The following is a 21,371-nucleotide window of genomic DNA, read 5'->3' on the forward strand; positions in this document are numbered from 1 at the left end:
GACATTGTCTTACAATCATTCTAGCTTATTTCTTAGAGATCTTATGAAATGACTAGGAAGATGAAATTTACTATGATCACATTTAGCCAAAACAATAGGATCTGAAACTAAAGCTTCTCCTATTAAAGCTCTGTCAATAAAATCATTGCCCACAGCTAAAGATCTGAGCGCTTTTTGGTTAGTTAGTTTGTTTTTTGAGACAGGGTTTCTCTGTGTACCCCTGTCTATCCTGGATCTCACTTTGTAGACCAGGCTGGCCTTGAACTCAGAAATTCGCCTGCCTCTGCCTCACCAGTGCTGGGATTAAAGGCGTGCGTTACCAAGCCTGGCACCCAGAATGAGCTCTTATATGACCAATATGAAAAGGATTTTTTTTTCATGCAAGAATGGTGTTTTGTGCCACACCAACTCCAGTAGGATCTGTGTGACAAATTCCACAGACTGAGGCAATTGACCTCAAAAGGTCCTGTAGGTGTAAGAGTCTTATTAAAAATTAACAAATGTAAAGACAAAGGATAATCTATATAAGTAACAAATTGTTTCTCAGTAACTCTTTCTACTTGTTGTAAGGCTAACAGCCCTTCTGAAGTTAAAACTCCAGGAGATGTAGGATCAGCACTCCCCCTAAGAATATCAAATAAGGGTTTCAATTCTCCTGTTGTAAGCATTAAATAAGGACGAAGCCGAGTAATATCAGTTAACAGCTTTTGAAAATCATTTAAAGTTGTAAAATTGTCCCTATGAATAATTATTTTCTGAGGAAAAACAGCCTGGTCTCTAATCCTAAAACCTAAATAATTATAAGGATCTTGATTTTGTACTTTTTCTGGAGCTATTTGTAATCCTTTACCAGATATTGCCCCTTGTAAGTCTGTATAACATAGAAGCAAGTCCTGAGGCACTTTCTCTGCTAATATGATGTCATCCATGTAATATATAATATATTTATTGGTTATTATTGTCTTGTAGGCTGAATGGCTTGTGCCACAAATTTTTGACATAATGTAGGATTGTTAACCATGCATTGTGGAAGAACTATCCATTGATACCTTTTCATTGGCTCTATAAAATTAATAGAAAGAACACTGAAAGCAAATCTTACACATAGTTGCAAAGCAATAGTAAAGAAACAGTCTTTCAAAGATCCTACTATTTTAGAATATGCTTTATGAATGTCTCCACCTGCTTGATTTTTCAACATTTCAAAACACTAGCTACAGCACACAATTTAGTTAGCTGTACTGAAGCAGGAGGAAACTTGAAAGAATAAACTTGTGATTCAATCACATATATTTCTCTCCCATAGAGAGGCTGTTTATAAATACAGTAGATGTATTTTTTATGGGATGCATGCATAAATTTACAGGAAATACAAAAGCATGCATACAGGTAATTTCTAGCAACTTATCATGTTGATAATGATTATCAATTTTACTTAAAAAGTTTGCAATGCAATAGACCAAATATCAATATTTTGCAATAACCAATTTAAATGCTGTTTGAGACAAGGAATACATGTCTCATCAGGTTTTTAAGACTTTTTTTCTAAAATATCTTCTTAATCTTATCTTACAATTCTGTATTAACACCACAACAGGTTCATAATAGGATGTTAAAACTTTGTTTGGAGGTGAAGAAAGATGATTTCACATTAAGGTTCTTTTGTGCCAAAGAATTGCTGTGGGCACATTAAGTAAAAATATCTAAAATAAGCAGCTAATATTTGATTACCATTGATAACAATTAACAATTGATTATGAAGTGCCCCTTCTTGTCTTTTTTGATAATTTTGGGTTGGAAGTCAATTTTATTCGATGGCTACTCCAGCTTGCTTCTTCAGACCATTTGCTTGGAAAATTGTTTTCCTGCCTTTCACTCTGAGGTAGTGTCTGTCTTTGTCCCTGAGGTGGGTTTCCTGTAAGCAGCAAAATGTTGGGTCCTGTTTGTGTAGCCAGTCTATGTCTTTTTATTGGGGGAATTGAGTCCATTGATGTTAAGAGAAATCAAATAAGAGTAATTGTTGCTTCCTGTCATTTGTGTTGTGAAAGTTGAGATTCTGTTCTTGTGGCTGTCTTCTTTTAGGTTTGCTGAAAGATTATTTTCTTGCTTTTACTAGGCTTTACTTTCCATCTTTGTGTTGGTATTTTCCCTTTCTTATCCTTTGAAGGGCTAAATTGGTGGAAAGATATTGTGTGAATTAGGTTTTGTCATGGAATACTTTGGTTTCTCCATCTATGGTAATTGAGAGTTTGGCTGGGTATAGTAGCCTGGGCTGGCATTTGTGTTCTCTTAGTGTCTGCATAACATTTGTCCAGGATCTTCTGGCTTTCATAATCTATGGTGATTAGTTTGTAGTAATTATAGTAGGCCTGCCTTTATATGTTACTTGACATTTTTCCCATACTGCTTATAATAATCTGTCTTTATTTAGTGCATTTCTTGTTCTGATTATTATGTGTTGGGAAAAAATACTTTTCTGGTCCAGTCTATTTGGAGTTCTGTAGGCTTATTGTATGTTCATGGGGATCTCTTTCTTTAGGTATCAGAAGTTTTTTGTTTTTTTTTAATAATTTTGTTGAAGATATTTGCTGGCCCTTTAAGTTGAAAATCTTCATTCTCATTTACTCCTATTATCTGTAGTTTTGGTCTTCTCATTGTGTCTTGGATTTCCTGGATGTTCTGAGTTAGGATCTTTTTGCGTTTTGCATTTTCTTTGATTATTGTGTCCATGTTCCCTATGGAATCTTCTGCACCTGAGATTCTCTCTTCCATCTCTTGTATTCTGTTGCTGATGCTTGTATCTATGGTTACTGATTTCTTTCCCAGTATTTCTATCTCCAGAGTTGTTTCCCTTTGGGTTTTCTTCATTGTTTCTACTTCCATTTTTAGATCTTGGATGGTTTTTTTCAATTCCATCACCTGTTTGGTTGTGGTTTCCTGTAATTCTTTAAGTGATTTTTGTGTTTCTTCTTTAAGGACTTCTACCTGTTTAGCAGTGTTTTCCTGTAGTTCTTTAAGGACTTCTACCTGTTTAGCAGTGTTATCCTGTAATTTCTTGAGGATTTTTATGCTTCCTCTTTAAGGGCTTCTACCTGTTTAGCAGTGTTCTCCTGTATTTCTTTAAGTGAGCTATTAATACTCTTCTTAATATCTTCTATCACAATCATGAGATATGATTTTAAATCCGCATCTTGCTTTTCAGGTGTGTTGGGGTATCCAGGACCCGCTGTGGTGGGCATACAAGGTTCTGATGATGCCCAATTTTCTTGGTTTCTGTTGGTAAGATGCTTACACTTGCCTTTTGCCATCTGGTAATCTCTGGTGTTAAAGTTCAAGCTGTCTCTGGCTGGAGCTTGATCCTCCTGTTAGCCTCTGTCAGCACTCCTGGGAATCTAACTCTCACCTGAGTTCCAGTGGTCAGAGCACTCTCTGCAGGCAAGCTCTCCTCTTGCAGAACAGGTGTCCGTAGCCTGGAGCTCTGATCCACCTCATGAATGCTGGGTCAAAGCCCTCCCTGCAGGCCGACTCTCCTCTGGCAAGGAAGGTGCCCAGGGGACTGGGTCTCAGCTCTGTCTCCTGACTGAGGATGAAGGTCCAAGGGGACCCTGTCCAAGAAGCTCTGTAGCTTCTACTGCCCACGCCCATGTGCACTCATGCGATCACCAGGTCCTGGGTGTGTTAGGGGTGCTGTGGCATGGAGAGTCCTCTGGGGCCCTAGATACTCTCAGCTGGTTTCACGAAGAAGATGGCAGGGCTGGCCCAGACTTGAATGGACCACAGCCTCTGGTTGGGTGGAGTGGCACTTCATAAACATCAAAGGTAAAATCTACCAAGATGATCTCTCAATTCTAAATATCTATGCTCCAAATGCAAGGGCAGCCACATATATCAAAGAAACTTTAGTAAAGCTCAAAGCAAACATTACAACTCACACAATAATAGTGGGAGACTTCAACATCCCACTCTCACCAATGGACAGATCCTGGAAACAGAAACTAAACAAAGACACATGGAAATTAACAGAAGTTATGAAACAAATGGATTTAACAGATATCTACAGAACATTTTATCCTAAAACAAAGGGATATACCTTCTTCTCAGCCCCTCATGGTACCTCCTTCAAAATTGACCATATAATTGGTCACAAACGGGCCTTGAAAGATACAAAAATATTGAAATTATCCCATATATCCTATCAGATCACCATGGACTAAAGCTGATCTTCAATAACAGCATAAATAATAGAAAGCCAACATTCACGTGGAAACTGAACAACACTCTACTCAAGGATAACTTGGTCAAGGAAGGAATAAAGAGAGAAATTAAAGACTTTTTAGAGTTTAATGAAAATGAAGCCACAACATACCCAAACTTATGTGACACAATGAAAGCAGTCCTAAGAGGAAAACTCATAGCCCTGAATGCTTCCAAAAAGAAAGTAGAAAGAGCTTACACTTGCAGTCTGACAGCACTCTTAGAAGCTTTAGAATGAAAGGAAGCAAATTCACTCAAGAGTAGACAGCAGGAAATAATCACACTTAGGGCTGAAATTAATGAAGTGGAAACAAAAAGAACTATTCAAAGAATCAACCTATCCAGGAACTGCTTCTTTGAGAAAATCAACAAGATAGATAAACCCATAGCCAAATTAACTAGAGGGCACAGGGATATTATCCTAATTAACAAAATCAGAAATGAAAAAGAAGACATAACAACAGAACCTGATGAAACCCAAAATATCATCAGATCCTACTACAAAAGGCTATACTCAACAAAACGAGAAAACCTGGATGAAATGGACAATTTCCTAGACAGATACCAGGTACCAGAGCTAAATCAGGATCAGATTAACAATCTTAACAGTCCCATTTCCCCGAAAGAAATAGAAGCAGTCATTAACAATCTCCCAACCAGAAAAAGCCCAGGACCAGATGGTTTTAGTGTAGATTTCTATCAGACCTTCAAATAAGACCTAATTCAAACTCTCCTCAAACTATTCCTCAAAATGGAAACAGAAGGTACTCTACCGAATTCATTCTATGGAGCCACAATTACTCTGATAACTAAACCACACAAAGATCCAACAAAGAAAGAGAACTTCAGACCAATTTCCCTTATAAATACTGATGCAAAAATGCTCAATAAAATCCCCAGAAACCGAATTCAAGAACACATCAAAATGATCTTTAATCATCACTAAGTAAGCTTCATCCCTGGGATGCAGGGATGGTTTAATCAACAAAAATGCATAAACGTAATCCACTATATAAACAAACTCAAATACAAAAATCCCATGATCATTTCATTAGATACTGAGAAAGCATTTGATAAAATCCAAAACCCCTTCATGAAACAAGTCTGGAAAGATCAGGAATTCAAGGCCCATACCTAAACATTATGAAAGCAATCTACAACAAACCAGTAGCCAACATCAAAGTAAATGGAGAGAAGCTGGAAGCAATCCCACTAAAATCAGGGCCTAGACAAAGCTGCCCACTTTCTCCATACCTATTCATTATAGTACTTGAAGTCCTAGCCAGAACATTTCTACAACAAAAGGAGATCAAGTGGATACAAATTAGAAAGGTAGAATTCAAAATATCACTATTTGCCGATGATATGATAGTATATATAAGTGACCCTAAAAATTCCACCAGAGAACTCCTAAACCTGACAAACAGCTTCAGTGCAGTAGCTGGATATAAAATTAACTCAAAAAAATCTGTGACCTTTCTCTACACAAAGGATAAAGAGGATGAGAAAGAATTTAAGGAAACACCACCCTTCACAATAGTCACAAATAATATAAAATAATTTGGTGTAACTCTAACTAAAGAAGTGAAAGATCTGAATGATGAGAACTTCAAATCTCTGAAGAAAGAAATCTAAGAAGATTTCGGAAGATTGAAAGATCTCCCATGCTCATGGATTCGCAGGATCAATATAGTAAAAATGACTATCCTGCCAAAAGCAATCTACAGATTCAATGCAATCCACATCAAAATTCCAAGTCAATTCTTCACTGAGTTACAGAGAAATTTGCAAATTCATCTGGAATAACAAAAAACCTAGGATAGCAAAAACTATTCTAAGCAATAAAAGAACCTCTGGTGGAATGACCATGCCTGACCTCAAGCTGTTCTACAGAGCAATTGTGGTAAAAACTGCATGGTACTGGTACAGCGACAGACAGGTAGATCAATGAAATAGAACTGAAGACTCAGAAATGAACCCACACACCTATGGTTACTTGATCTTTTACAAGGGAGCTAAAACCATCCAGTGACAAAAAGACAGCATTTTCAACAAATGGTGCTGGCACAACTGGTGGTTATCATGTAGAAGAATGAAAAATGACCCATTCTTATCTCCTTGTACAAATCTCATGTCTAAGTGGATCAATGAACTCTACAAAAAAACCATAGTCACTGAAATTTATATAAGAGAAAGCAGGGAAAAGCCTTGAAGATATGAGCACAGGGAAAAATTCATAAAGAGATCAGCAATGGTCTGTGCTGTAAGATAAAGTATAGGCAAATGGGACCTCATAAAATTGCAAAGCTTCTGTAGGGCAAAAGATTCTCTCAATAAGACAAAAAGGCCACCAAAAATTGGGAAAGAATTTTTACCAATCATAAACCTGATAGGGAAGTAATATCCAATATATACAAACAATTCAAGAAGCTGAACTCCAGAAATACATATAGCCCCATTAAAAATTGGGGCACAGAGTTAAACAAAGAATTCTCAACTGAGGAATACCAAATGTTTGAGAAGCACTTGAAAAAATGTTCAACATCCTTAATCATCATGGAAATGCAAATCAAAAAATCCCTGAGATTTTACCTCACACAAGTCAGAATGGCTAGGATCAAAAATTCAGGTGACAGCAGATGCTGGCAAGGATGTGGAGAAAGAGGAACACTCCTCCCTTTCTGGTCACATTGAGAGCTTGTACAACCACTCTGGAAATCAGTCTGGTGGTTCCTGAGAAAACTGGACATAGTACTACCAGAAGATCCAGCAATACGTCTCCTGGGCATATACCCAGATTTTCCAACTGGTAAGAAGGACACATGTTCCACTATGTTCATAGCAGCCCTATTTATAATAGCCAGAAGTTGAAAAGAACCCAGATGTCTCTCAACAAAGAATGGATACAGAAAATGTGGTAGATTTACACAGTTGAGTACTACTCAGCTATTAAAAACAACGAATTTATGAAAATTCTGGACAAATGGATGTATATGGAGGATATCATCCTGAGTGATGTAACCCACTCACAAAAGAAGTCAATTGATATTCAGTCACTGATAAGTGGATATTAGCCCAGAAACCTAGAATACCCAAAATACAATTTCAAAAACACAGGAAAATCAAGAAGAAGGAAGACCAACGCGTGGATACTTCATTCCTCCCTAGAATAGGGAATAAAATACCCATGGAAGGAGTTACAGAGACAAAGTTTGGAGCTAAAACGAAAGAACGGATCATCCAGAGACTGCCCCACCCAGGGGTCCTTCACATAATTAGCCACCAAACCCAGAAACTATTGCATATGCCAGCAAGGATTTATTGAAAGGACCCTGATATACCTGTCTCTTGTGAGGCTATACCAGTGCCTGGCGAACACAGAAGTGGATGCTCACAGTCATCTATAGGATAGAACACAGGGTCCCAAATGGAGGAGCTAGAAAAAATACTCTGTCTCTCTCTGTCTCTGTCTCTCTCTCTGTGTCTCTCTCTCTCTTTTCTTTTTCTCTTTATTCTCAAAGCAATCTTTTTCAGAAGAAAGAAGCTAATATTTTTGGACTGAAACTAGAGCCTACTTTGTAGCTCCTGTGTATGCATTCCTGATGACCTTTCCGTCTATCTATGCAGATGACATAGAAGCTAGTTTGTGTTCCTGCTATGATCAACTTACCTAATAACCTTAACATTCAAAGGACTATAACATAGAGTGAATTTTTGAAAACCTACTTAAAGCATTTATGAGCTTTTGTAATGAAAACCAGAAGTAGAGTTCCGTATTTCCCTTCATCAGAAAAATGAAACTTCTGTGTTCAGTTCCTTTTCTTCTTTACCTCCAGACACTGCATCATGAATACTCTATCTCAAGCCAATGGCACCTTTGCCATCCATCTTTTGAAGGTGCTCTGTCAAGACAACCCTTCAAAAAATGTGTGTTATTCTCCTATGAGCATCTCCTCTGCTCTAGCCATGGTTCTCTTGGGTGCTAAGGGAGACACTGCAGTCCAGATATGTCAGGTACGTTCCCTGTAAAACCATACCCTTGTCACATGCACAAGAGCTGCTGAGAAAGATCAGTAGATGTTAAATTTTAAATGGTAAAATTGACCCTGGTTGTGCTATTTTGATTCAACTTTCATTTTGAAGCTCATGAATTTAACTTGACTTATTCCTTACTCTGATTATAACTTCATGTTTTTCTTTGTCCAAAAGCCTCTTTGAAGCTGGAAAATCCCTAGGCTACTTGCTCCTAGACTCAGCCAATCACATTACAAGTTAGGCAGCACTGTTTATCTAGATAGGCTATGCTACTGTTTGTGGTTTTTCCCATGAAAATACTGGTCCTGGTAACTGCCTAGGATTGCAGCTTGGATCCTGTCTCCTGCATCCATAATTAATAGGTATTGGAATGTGTGTTCAATAAACAAGCAAGATCCAACTGAGATTGTTGTCTGAGTTGTTTGTGTAACTGATCCTGAACCCTAGCATAGGAATATCCACATACTATTTGTTGGAGCCTGGGATAAAGAGGAAGGAAGACTGAAGTAACATTGTTTCAAAGGCAATGATTTTTCCTAAGTAATAACTTGAAGGAAACTCTAAATATTTCACCCAGAATTCACTTAAAAAAATTTGCCTGCGCCTTTAATCCCAGCACTCAGGGTGCAGAGGTAGGCATATTTTTCAGTTCGAGGCCAGCCTGGACTACAAAGTGAGTTCCAGGAGAGCCAGAACTATACAGAGAAACCCTGTCTTGAAAAATGAAACAAAACAAAAAAAAATTGCCTAAATAGTTTATGCTGGGTCTGGTAGCAAAGAGATTTAAAGCCAACTATTAAGGATTCTGAGTTAGAAAAATGCCAAGTCCAAGGCTAGTCTGGGCAACTTAGGTTTAAATAGAAAGATCTTTAGGTCTTTTATTGTTTTATTTTGTTTTAATGATGGAGAAAAGAGGTTGTGATCATAGCTGAGTGGCAGAGCTCTTTCCTAAAATGTTTGAGAATGTTGGTCTGTCACAAGAACTGCAATGGACAAAAAGGGTGTTGAAATCATTTAAAAATTGGTTACTGTAATCTTTTCTGTTTTTCGTTTAATGAATTTGTATTTATTCACTGGGAAGGAAGGTCAATTCCTACTTTTAATTATTTCAACACCAACCTGTCTTTCATGAGAACCATAGTTACATGGCAATCTGAGCGATCTTGAAAATTCCTTTTGCAACTAAAAGTTTCATCTCTGGTCTGAAAAATGTTTCATCTTTTCCTTCTCAGGCACTTCATTTAAACCCAGATGAAGATGTCCATCAGGGCTTCCAGTTGCTTCTCCATAACCTGAACAAGCAAAACAACCAAAAGTACTGCCTTACTATGGCCAACAGGCTCTTTGTAGAAAATACTTGTGAATTACTTCCAGTAAGTTGTACCAGTAGAAAGATAACTTATATCCCAAGTGCTTGCTGCTTTAGATTCAAGGGAAAGGACCCTATAGAAACTGATACAAGTAGGATTAAGTACCAGCCACTGTGTATGTACACATCTAAAAACCTGCATTTCCAAGGCTGGGACATGAGAGAGTCATGAGTTCTAAGACAACTTAGGCTACATAGTAAGTCTTGACAAAATAAAGTTCATCAAAGTAAGTAATTCTGTTAAAATGTCTTTAAATTTTTCAAACTTGACAACTTGTAGTTTTATTTACTTATGTCTTACACTTCCCATTTGATGATTTTGTTATATAAAGTGATATCTATACTCATTCAATTTTATTAATTCCATACTAATCAGAAGGTGGAGAAGCTTGCTGACATTTTATTTTGCAAAGTTACCTCCCTGAATATTTTCTCTCCAAAGACATTTAAGGAGTCCTGTCTTAAATTCTACCACTCTGAGATGGAGCAGCTCTCTTTTGCCGAAGCTGCCGAGGAGTCCAGGCAACACATAAACATGTGGGTCTCCAAACAGACTAATGGTAAGAAGATCAAGTTCCTTCACATTGCACATTCTTGTCCTTTCTATGTGTCCTTCTGTCTTCCTCCTTCCCTCCTCTTTACTTTCCCTTCTCCCCACCATGGTCTGATCTCACTATTTTTCACAATCAAATTGATGCAAACTAGCCAGACCACATGGTTCAGTTTAGAGATGAAGGAATTCATGGAGCTTCACCTCAGACCCTTTCATTTTAAAACCAGAGATTGTTTGTGTATGTCAAGTACTACAGAGGGAATGATGTAAATGTCATGAGAAGTCATGTGCCTAATTATCAGTATAACATTTTACCTTTGAAGGCATGGGTGATCTGCAGTGTTTTGACATGTGATTCTAACATTCCGGAGACTGTGATTCATGGGTAGACCTTCACCATAATCATGCCCTGGGGCTGCTTCTTACTAGATTCTGTGTTCTCTCAGCTCTCACCAACTTTACCTCTGCAGAGGACTCCTGTTTCTGCTTCCACAGTTCCTAGATCTAGTCCCTTACTTATATTTGATGATACTAGGTTTGGTTTCCATGAATGGCACTCTGTCAGAATAGCTCAGTTTCATTAAACTAAAAGAGCCTCCAATTTGGGTTTGAACCTTATATGTTTTGGTGTCAGATGTGACAGGTTCCAAAATTTGTATTTGAGATTATTGAGATCACTGTTCTTTGAACCTTAGAAATGCCTCTGCATCACCTGGTACATTCATATTTCTTCTAAAACTCAGATTAAAATTAGAATTGTTCTTGCATTCATCAATTATTTGCTACTTCATATTGGATTTTGGCCCTCTTGAGATCAGATGATGGCCAAAACTATTGGATTCCCATGTCAGCTAAGAGTGGAAGGTGAAGTGATGTGAACAAACCAGGTTATATCACCAGCAAGGAGTGAAGTCAGGCAGACAAAAGCAGTGCTGCTTCTTTCTCAGATCTTCATATATGGCAGCACAAGAAAGATGATGTTCTTTCTGGAAAACATCTTCATAGACCCATACAGAGATCTGCCTTTTAGCAGATTCTACACTCAATCAATTTGGAAACTATCATGAGCCACAGGAGAGTGTTACCATGGTTCCCTCCCTATCCTGCCATCATTTTTATCCTTGTTTTGTTCTGGATCTTAGAGTCTCCTTTTCGGCCTTTCCCAAATCTGATTTCCTTGAGGGACTTACAAATAATGTTTTTCCAGTGTGTATGACCTCAAGTCAAACATGGCTGCTAGTGTTTAGTTTTGGTTTATTTTTTAATACAATTAACAAATTAAGCACATTTGAATAAATGATACTTTGATCTGCTCAGAAGTCATATATGTTCATGAAATACACACACATACACACACACACACACACACACACACACACACACACACACACACACACACACACACACACATTATGTATATGGTACCTGAATGAAGTCTGTTTTCTCCAAAGGTAAAATTCCAGACTTATTGTCAAAAGACTCAGTTAATTCACAGACCAGGCTGATTCTCGCCAATGCCTTATATTTCCATGGAACATGGTGTAAACGTTTTGAAAAAAATAGGACCAAGGAAATGCCCTTTAAGATAAACAAGGTAAGGAACAGTATCCTAAACTTCTTGCCAAGTGATGAAGAAATTGCATGGAAAACTTTAATTGTGAATGTGTAGTCCTCAGAGCCTTGGTAGATACTGCATTCCATTTGTAGGGTGCTGGTCTTTATCTCTAGCCGAAAGAAAGAAAGGAAGAAAGAAAGAAAGAAAGAAAGAAAGGAAGGAAGGAAGGAAGGAAGGAAGGAAGGAAGGAAGAAAGAAAGAAAGAAAGAAAGAAAGAAAGAAAGAAAGAAAGAAAGAAAGAAAGTCAGGCAAGCACAGAAAAACCATTGAGATTTGTCTTTCTAAAAGCACCATTAAACTTCCTTAAAAGAAATTATATGAACAAAAAGTATTTCCTGTCTTTATGATTGTGCATTATATTGATGGCTCATACAACTTCTGATCATTTCTCATAAAACCATGCCAAGGCAAGGAAGCAAGAGTGGATGGGTTGGTGAGCAGGGAGAGGGGAGAGGGTAGGGTTTTTTTTGGAGGGGAAACAAGGAAAGAAGATAACATTTGAAATGTAAATACTGAAAATATATAATAAAAAATTAATAAAACCATAGTAGAAATTGATATTCATTTAAGTTCAAGGATGCCAAAACTGTGCTGCTATGGTAATGTAATACATATATGGAGCACTAGTAAGAGTAGATAGTAAGAGTACGAGAAATATACAAACATTTATACAGTAGAGTATTTTTAATAAAAATGCTCATTTTAAATTATTAATCAAATTATCACTATTAACCAGTATTTATCGCTTTTAAATACCGAACAGGAATGGTTAAATATCAGTTCTTATTAGAGTATAATATCTATTTGCATTGATATTAAATTATTTTGCCCTATCACTATAAATATAACTAAATGTAGTTTTCAGCCTCATAAATGTTAAACTCCTCATTAAATTTTTATTAGAAATGATTTAAGAGAAATTTTAAAGGAATGAGATTTTTGAAATTTAGAAATGTAATCTTTACTAGGAATAACCAAACAAATTTTTATGTTAAATGTACACTCTAATTTAAATCTTCTTGTGTCCTACTTCTGTATTTAAAATATACCACTGGAGTATAAGAAATATAACACCTTGATTACATCACAAGGAGATACACAAAATTCTGTCAAAATGGACCACAACTTGTAATCAGTTAAAAATAATTTTTTTTCACATTTTGATGGATTATCACACTGTTACTTTATCACAAAGAAGCCTAGATATATGTTGATATGTTTTCCATCTTGTAATAATTTATCTTGGGATTATTCTTCCCTGTGATTGGTTATCAGAATATAGTTCTAACCTAAACCGGTAAGTGTCCCTGTTTTTCAATTTGTTATTCTGTAAAATAGTGACCCATTGTGAACCTGTGAGTTTGTGTACCTCTGTGTCCAGGCTGTTTTCTGAGCGAATACATTTGTCTGTTGTCCAATTCACAACACTATGAAAATATTGCACTCTAATATTTTTGTTTTTATAATTGATTATGCTGTTTCATTAGGTGTAATAGATGACCATATTAAATGTTGAAAATCCTACTTCTGATCGATAGTGTAGCTAACTTTCCTAGATAATTAACTTAAAAGTAGGAAATATTTATTATGGCTCATGATTCAGAAGTTTCAGCCCAGGTCAATTAGCCCAATCACTCCAGGTTGTACAAGTACAGTATAACATGGTAAAAATTGTATGGTAGAGGCTTGTTAACCTTACACCAGTCAGAGAACAAAAGAGAGAAATAGGAAGGGTCTGCAGCGCCAATCTCCTCTTCAGAGGCACCTGCTCACCAATACTAACTTTGACCAATTAGAACCTATCTCCTAAAGATTTGGCCTGCTCCTAGTACTGCCCCCATGTGGTAAAAAGCTTTGAAACAAGAGCCTTTGTGGATTATTTTTAAACCCAAGAAGGGCTTTAGAATATTAACATTTGATACACATTTTTCTTACTGTATAGGATCATCTATCATTCGTCCCTGTGCTAGTTGTTGCTTTGGCAATATGACACATGCTATAACCAAATTGAAAAGAAGAACTCTACATGGAGAAATTGTCTCCACAAATTGGCCCAGAGGCAAATCTGTTGATAACTTTCTTGATTAATGATAAATGGAGTATGTTTCAACTCATTGTAGTCATGCCAACTGTGGCAGGTGGTCCTGAGTTGAGTAAAAAAGCAGACTGAAAAATCCCAAAGAACAAACCAATAAATAATTTCTTCCATGGCTGTTCCTTGAGCTCCTGCTCTGACTTCACTTTAGGACCAAATGTGATCTGAGAGTCCTAATATTAATCATCTTCCCATGTTTGGTCATGGTCTTTTATTACAGCAGTAAAAGTTCTAACAGAGACAGGCCTATATCTGCTTATACTCAATTATGTTAGTGAAAACATGAAGAGGCTGAAAGAATTTGTGGAATTGTACCTGGAACATGAATATTGATTTCACTGTGAGTGTAGAAAACACTGGAATTATCCACAGCTGATGTGGAAACCATCTGACTTCTCTCAATTATATATTTGATGTGATGTTTTCATCTGTTCAGAAGGAAACAAGACCAGTGCAGATGATGTGGCGGGAAGACACATTATTCCATGCCTATGTGAAGGAAATCCAGGCACAAGTGCTAGTGATGCCCTATGAGGGCATAGATTTGAATTTTGTGGTCCTACTCCCAGATGAGGGTGTGGACATCAGCAAGGTAAGCCTGAATATTCTGTAGCATTCACCACTCCAAATGACTTTGAGAAGAATCCAGTGTTCATTTGTGTCCTTATTAGAACAGACCTTAACATCTTCACCCTGGCAACTGCCATTTGAGGGAATAGTGTTCACAGACAGAACTTCAAGCTGTAGGCAGGCACAGGTCTTTAGGATCTTAGCTGTGTCTAAGATGCCCATCATTGTCCATATGCCCTTGTTACATGCCATAACTTCATCACTAGAATGGGCAATGACTACTGTGGGTCAATGGGCTATGCATGGACAGCCTGGTCTCCAGGCTGAGGTCTCGAAACCCTGGTAGAATCCGGAGGTGGTAATTTTTGTGTACATGGGATGGAAGGTGTTCCCTCATTTCTCCAAAATCCCTGTCTCTTGTCAAAGTTACTGCCCCCATAGCCCCCACAGCACCAACAGGAGAAGCGTGTGGCTAACAGCCACATAGACGACATCCCAAGCGTATGGTCTTCTGGTTATATTGCTCCTCACAGTTACTTAACAACAGCAAGATAACATCCCACTACAAGAGAGGCTGCTTGACCCCTCTTCTCTCTCTTAAGCTTTTACTTTCCTTACTCTCTCTCTAAGATTTTAGCTCTCTCTCTTCAAGCCTTCACCTTTCTTACTCTATAGCTCCTTTTCTCTCTTTCTGGTCCCCCTTCTCTTCTCTTGGCCATGGTCAGTCTCTCTCTTTCCTTTATCTTCTGTCTTTCCCCCTGCCTTTCTACAATAAAGCTCTAAAACCAGAAACTGTACATCAGGGCCAGGGCTAAAGACACTCACCTGTGTGGGAACCACCCAGAGCCCCCTCTCCCACTGACCTCGCTTCCTTTCCTGTCCAGGGATGAGAGTGTCACCCCAAGGCCCCTATTCTCTTCTCATCTCCTCCTCTGTATCCAGCATGGGATGCTGGAAACTTAGATTTGGTACTGGAAGCTGCCCCTTGTCCACCTGCCACCATGTGGTGTCAGTTCCTTCACGCAAGGAGACGCCCACCTGGGGCCACATGGAAAGGGTCTGGCAGTCCTCCCAAGTCTTCCCACCAAGAACACTGGAACTCTGGCTGGATGCAGGCTCTCTTCCTTACCCAACTGCCCCTACACCCATGGCCCCACAGACTACCAATTAGGAAATGAGGGCCACTCAGGTTAAAAAGTTACCACATTTCTTTCAACATAATCCTCCTCCATAAATATAACCCATATCATTTACTGTTGGTATTTTGTTTTAATATCTGAGAATGGAAAATAGCCTGAAACAATGTCCTAACTATATATATATCCTATGTGTATATATATATATATATATATATATATATATATATATATATATATATATATATAACTATAAGAAACATAAACTTTGAAAACTAAGGAGGGCAAAGTCAGACATGTCATTGTAACAAATGGTGGTCTTCCTTGCATAAGGAAACCCCACAGTCTATGAGCCATCCTCTGAATTGATGGTAGTAAATTATGCATGACATAAAGTGTCTTTCAAAGCAAAAGAGCTCCCTGCCTCTTACTATCCAGCTCTCTAATTGTGGCTTCACTTCAATAGAGAATGAGTTAAATTTTCATCAACTTTTTTTCTTCCCAATACTTAATTTCTATTTAAGTACCAATAATTTAATATCTTTGAAACAAGAAAACAAAATAAAATAGAAATTAAACAATAATCACCTGGATAGTGACACTTGTCAGGATAATAGATCTCTCCCAAAGAGAAGACAGCCAGATAGCCCTGCCCTGTACTGCTTGTCCACCCTTTTCCATCATGAAAATCACAAACAAGCTACCAGGACAGTGGGTTACCCATACTTCCTGGCCATTTGAGTAGGCAATTCTTGTATATGATGACAGACAGTACTATGAGCAGGGATTACCTGTGTGGCTCTGGGTAAAACTTCACCTTTGAATCTAAATGTTTCTAATTCTGTTTTTTTTTTTTTTTTAGGTGGAAAACAATCTCACTTTTGAGAAGTTAACAGCCTGGACCAAACCAGAGTTTATGAATCGCACTGAGTTTCATGTTTATTATCCAAAATTTCAACTACAAGAGGATTATGATATGAATTCCCTGTTACAGCATTTGGGAATTTTGAATGTCTTCGATGGAAGCAAGGCTGACTTATCAGGAATGTCTACTAAGGAAAATCTGTGTCTGTCCGAGTTTGTTCACAAGTGTGTAGTAGAGGTCAATGAGGAAGGAACAGAGGCTGCTGCAGCCTCTGCTGTAGAATTTATATTTTTATGTTCAGGTCCTGATCCTGAAACTTTCTGTGCTGACCACCCCTTCCTTTTCTTCATCATGCACAGCACAACTAACAGCATTCTGTTCTGTGGCAGATTCTCATCTCCATAAGGCATATTTTTTATGGGGGTAGAGTTCTCTCTTGGCATCTCTACCAGCCTTACTGCTCTGTGAGGATGGACAAGTGGGTGGAAAACATGTTCCAAGATGAAGGAACTTTCACCGTTTCATTCTGATCTAGTGATGCCCACATTCAGCTCTCCCTACCCTGATATTAATTTGTGTCCTTTGCCAGGTCAGATGACCACAGAGTGTTATGGATTCCTTTATAGATTAGAAAGCAAAGGTAGTCCTCAAGATAACCTACAATGATCTCTAAAGTAACCCTAAATAAACCTCCAGTCAATCCACAGACAAACAATGACATCAAAATACATTGTCTTTTCCTGGAACCACAACACTTGCCCTCACTTGCCTTATTCTGATTTTATCCTAACAAATGCTTCTCTGGGTGAGGACTGCCACTTTTATTTCCTGGTATCTGTTCCGTATGCACATTTGAAATTCATTTTCCTTTCTGCCTACTACTCACCAGGTATGTTCCCAATACTATGGTAGTTTGGGAACAGGTGCAGTGAGTCCTCTAACAAATGGCCATTTCTATCTGTTTTCAATATATTTACATATCATAACAACTAGTTTGGACTACCAAATGCCCTCCATGCAAAAGTCATGCTTCTACAAACTACCATGATTCTCTAAAACTAAACATAATAGTCAAATTCTCTAGTCTTCAAATGCATTTCAAAATAAATTTTTTATCAAAAAACTTTGTGTACTTTAAATTTTAACTAATGCACTTAGAGGGGTTTTTCTGTTAACTTTCTGCATCTTAGATTCTCTTATAACTAGAGCTATGTCCATATGGCCCACACTATGCCACATACAGGAGGCATATGTATTTTCAGTGTGTTAGAGTGCCATTACAGAGACATGGTTCAGAATTGCCTCTTTTCCAGAGGTTCCTGGAAAACTGTTTACCACCCACATGGCTGCTTAACACTGCCTCTAACACGAGTTTCAGGGATGCTGATGTCCTCTTTAAGCTTCCACAGATCCTAAATGTACATAGTACATGAAATATTGCTCATAATCTCTCACACACGAACAAGTTTAAAATTTAAAAAAAAAAGTTCTAAATGAAATCATGCTTGTGGTTTCTCAGAAAGCCGGAAGTAGTTCTACCTGAGGACCAAGCTGTACCACTCCTGAGCATATACCCAAAAATGCTCCAACATATATCAAGAACACTGGCTCCACTATGTTCATAGAAACCTTATTTATAATAGTCAGAAGCTGGAAACAACCCAGAAGTTCCTCAACAGAGGAGTGAATAAAGAAAATGTGATACACTTACACAATGTAGTACTACTCAGCTATTAAAACGATGACTCTGTGAAATGCACAGGCAAATGGATAGAACTAGAAAATATCATCCTGAGGTAACCCAGTCACAAAAGAACACACATAGTATGTATTCACTAATAAGTGGATATTAGGCAAAAAGCTCAGAATATCCACAATACAACTCATAGACCATAAGAAGCTCAATAAGAGTAAAGAAAACATTATGTATACATTTCCCCTCTTGGTAATATGCCCCAATCTTCTTATAGGAAGGGACTGGTGAAAAGTTAGCTAGCCGTAATCAACAACGAAGAATCCATGGAATGTGAAGTTTTTCTAGACAGAGTGCACCACACAGCTTGATAATGAGTTAGCTCTCAGGCTCAGGAAAATGAAACCTTAACCTTCTCAGGGAGTAGATATATGATCCTGTAGTCAGTCAGTGTGAGCATTTCGTGTGTCTGTGAAGCCTTTTGGATTCTCCTGTTTCCCAACAAGGCTTCTGTCTATGATAACGTTGCACTTATGTGTCTGGTACTCATATATCTTCATGCATTTTACCTTTAAAAACTTGAACTTAAAAATAAACAAAAACATTTGACTTCAATTAAGTAATGAGAATTCGGTTTCCTCAGCAACATTGTAACAGTTAAGAGAACCACCAAATCTGCATGTGTTACCATGAGTAGTGTATGTACTATTAAGACACTGAGTCCATGCTCTCCCTGGAGTCATCAGCATGCTTAAATGGATCTTGTCCTCACATTTCCTACTGGATTTCCCTTTGTATATTGTGTTTAAATATATATGTGATTGCCTCTTCATAAATCCAATTCTACTTCATATTGGCTCCTCCTGGAATTTCTTTCTGTGGCAAACTCAAAAATTGTGAAATGTCCATACTTAAATTCTCTGGCAAGAAATCAACCTAAGGCAGGTGGCATTGGATAGCATGGCTGTGATCCTTGCCCATGTCTCTGTCATCTAGAAACAGGAAGAGCACTGAAAACATTAGGTTAGTAACAGAAGGCCAAATATATGACTACATATTTCATTCACAAGCAGTGCTCATGACTTGGAAAAACAGGAGGAAAATGGATTTGTGGTTTTTAAGAAAAGTAGGTGGGTGTTGAAGCTGGATATTAAATTGGGCATACAGTATAAAGTTCAGGAATTAGATGATGACTGTCATATAACTTTATAAGTATTGTCACAGCCCACAAATGTGTGATTTGAAAGACAAATGAAGGCAGACAACATCCTCAATACCCCAGGATAAGAGGGAAGAGGACTGACCTAATCTCATCTAGCTCCTTGCAAAAGGGCAGAAACAAACACTGAGACAAATTATTACAGGGCATTATGTCCTCCATACATGAACTGGATAGACTGTATTTGTATGCCCCAAAGATACAAAACTTGCTCACATTAAGCACCTTATTTGTTTCACCTTTTTATCATGTACAGCAGCCTTGTTTGGAAACAGGAGAATCCAAAAGGCTTCACAGACACACAAAATGCTCACACTGACTGACTACAGGATCATATATCTACTCCCTGAGAAGGATCAAGGTTTTCTGATATTAATGTGCATCTGTCCTAGAACATTATCCCCAAGCTACCATCAGCATGTCTAGGTAGACAAATAGCCTCAGGATGTGAGAAATGCTCCTGTTCAGAAAATAGCATACAATCTTCTTTCCTCTGAGAGCACCAAACATGCATATGGTACACAGACATACATGCATACAAAGCACCACCCCGACACACAAACAATACACTATTTAAATTTAAAATATTAAAAAGGTGAAACAAGGTGCTTAATGTGACCAAGTTTTGTATCTTTTGGGCATGCAAATGGAGTCTACCCAGTCCATGTATGGAGGACATAATACCCTGTAATAATTTGTCTCAGTGTTTGTTTCTGCCCTTTTGCAAGGAGCTGGATGAGGTTAGGTCAGTCCTCTTCACTCTTATCCTGGGGTACTGAGGATGGTGTCTGCCTTGTACTTAATAAAGAGCCTGGTTGAACAGGATAAACATCTAACTGATCTCGATGGGTAGCAAGCCTTGAACACTGCACTGAAAAGCTGCAGAAGTGGCAGGTGATGTTGACTGCCTCAGCCAGGGATGTGGGAGCCTCAAAATTGGGTTGGACTAGCTGCACTATGGTAAAACAGCAGAGATCCTGAGGTTGTCCTGTCCCAATGAACTTGGAATGGGAGAATAGTTTGAACTGAGTGAGAGGGATGGGGTAGGTGATTCTCTAGATGGAATAAAAAATCACTTCAATGATTCTGAAGCAACTTTAAAGTGACATAAGGACGAATTGGCAGGAATGTAGGGATGGAAGCTGGATCAAATGAGAGGACCAACTGGAGTATGAGACACTAGAATAAAGCAAAACTACATTTCCTTGAGAGCCCTGGAAGTTGGGTGTAGGAAGCAGTGTCAGCTTTAGTGTTCTGAGGCTCCCTAGACTTTTTGATATGCATTTTAACAAAATAGGAAGGACTCAGGAACAAACTTCCAAGGTTAAAAAGTCCTATGACAGTGAGAGCACAGCTATAGTTTACACAGTGAATCAGAATTGGGTTAAGGCCTCAGAAGTAGACACTTAGTCTGGGCCAAGCTGTACATTTATCTCTCAGGTGATGCATGATCAAGAGAAAAGCAGTCTGGATGCCTGCAGTGGATGCAAGGTCCCCTAAGTATTTACTGCATGGGAATGAACCCTGCTGCACAACTGAGTAAATAACACAAGCATGTCTTTGGATCTGTTTAGTGTTTCAGTATCTTTTCCTGTACTATCTGGCAAATATGTAGGACCCTTTCTAATGCATACCTGGATATCATGGTTGTTTATTTCTTCCCTTCCTTTCTTCCTCTGTCTGCCTATTCTCAATTATACCATCTTGAGAAGAGAAGAACTGGTCACTATGGAAGGAGACTAGAGCCTGCCTCACTCAGCTGTGTCCTGCATTTTTCTTTTTGATATACATTCCGTCTATCTATGCAGATTAGAAAGAAGCTAGTTTGGGTTGCTGCCATGACCATACTTAGCTAGTAACCATAAAATTGGGAGGGCGTTGACTGAGAATTAATTTTCCAAATCTATTTTGAAATCTTTAAGAGCTTTAAAATAAAAATCAAGAGTAGAGTCCCAGATTTCCCAGAA

General features: G+C 38.1%; 1 protein-coding gene across 1 annotated transcript; it reads left to right on the top strand.

Moving 5' to 3' along the window:
* Positions 1-8,002: 8,002 nt before the first annotated feature.
* Serpinb9h (serine (or cysteine) peptidase inhibitor, clade B, member 9h) lies at positions 8,003-17,475 on the top strand. The gene is made up of 6 exons (NM_001370927.1): positions 8,003-8,268; positions 9,522-9,662; positions 10,101-10,218; positions 11,663-11,805; positions 14,358-14,513; positions 16,490-17,475. The coding sequence occupies exons 1-6, from the start codon at positions 8,101-8,103 to the stop codon at positions 16,895-16,897; spliced, it is 1,134 nt and encodes a 377-aa protein (NP_001357856.1). The 5' UTR covers positions 8,003-8,100; the 3' UTR covers positions 16,898-17,475.

This window comes from Mus musculus, chromosome 13 (assembly GCF_000001635.26).
Source record: "Mus musculus strain C57BL/6J chromosome 13, GRCm38.p6 C57BL/6J".
Taxonomy (NCBI): Eukaryota; Metazoa; Chordata; class Mammalia; order Rodentia; family Muridae; genus Mus; species Mus musculus.

Coding starts and splice junctions, on each gene's coding strand:
- Serpinb9h (NM_001370927.1), top strand. CDS start 8,101: ATGAATACTCTATCTCAAGCCAATGGCACCTTTGCCATCCATCTTTTG. Junction 9,663..10,100: donor ATACTTGTGAATTACTTCCA/GTAAGTTGTACC, acceptor TTCTCTCCAAAG/ACATTTAAGGAGTCCTGTCT. Junction 14,514..16,489: donor AGGGTGTGGACATCAGCAAG/GTAAGCCTGAAT, acceptor TTTTTTTTTTAG/GTGGAAAACAATCTCACTTT.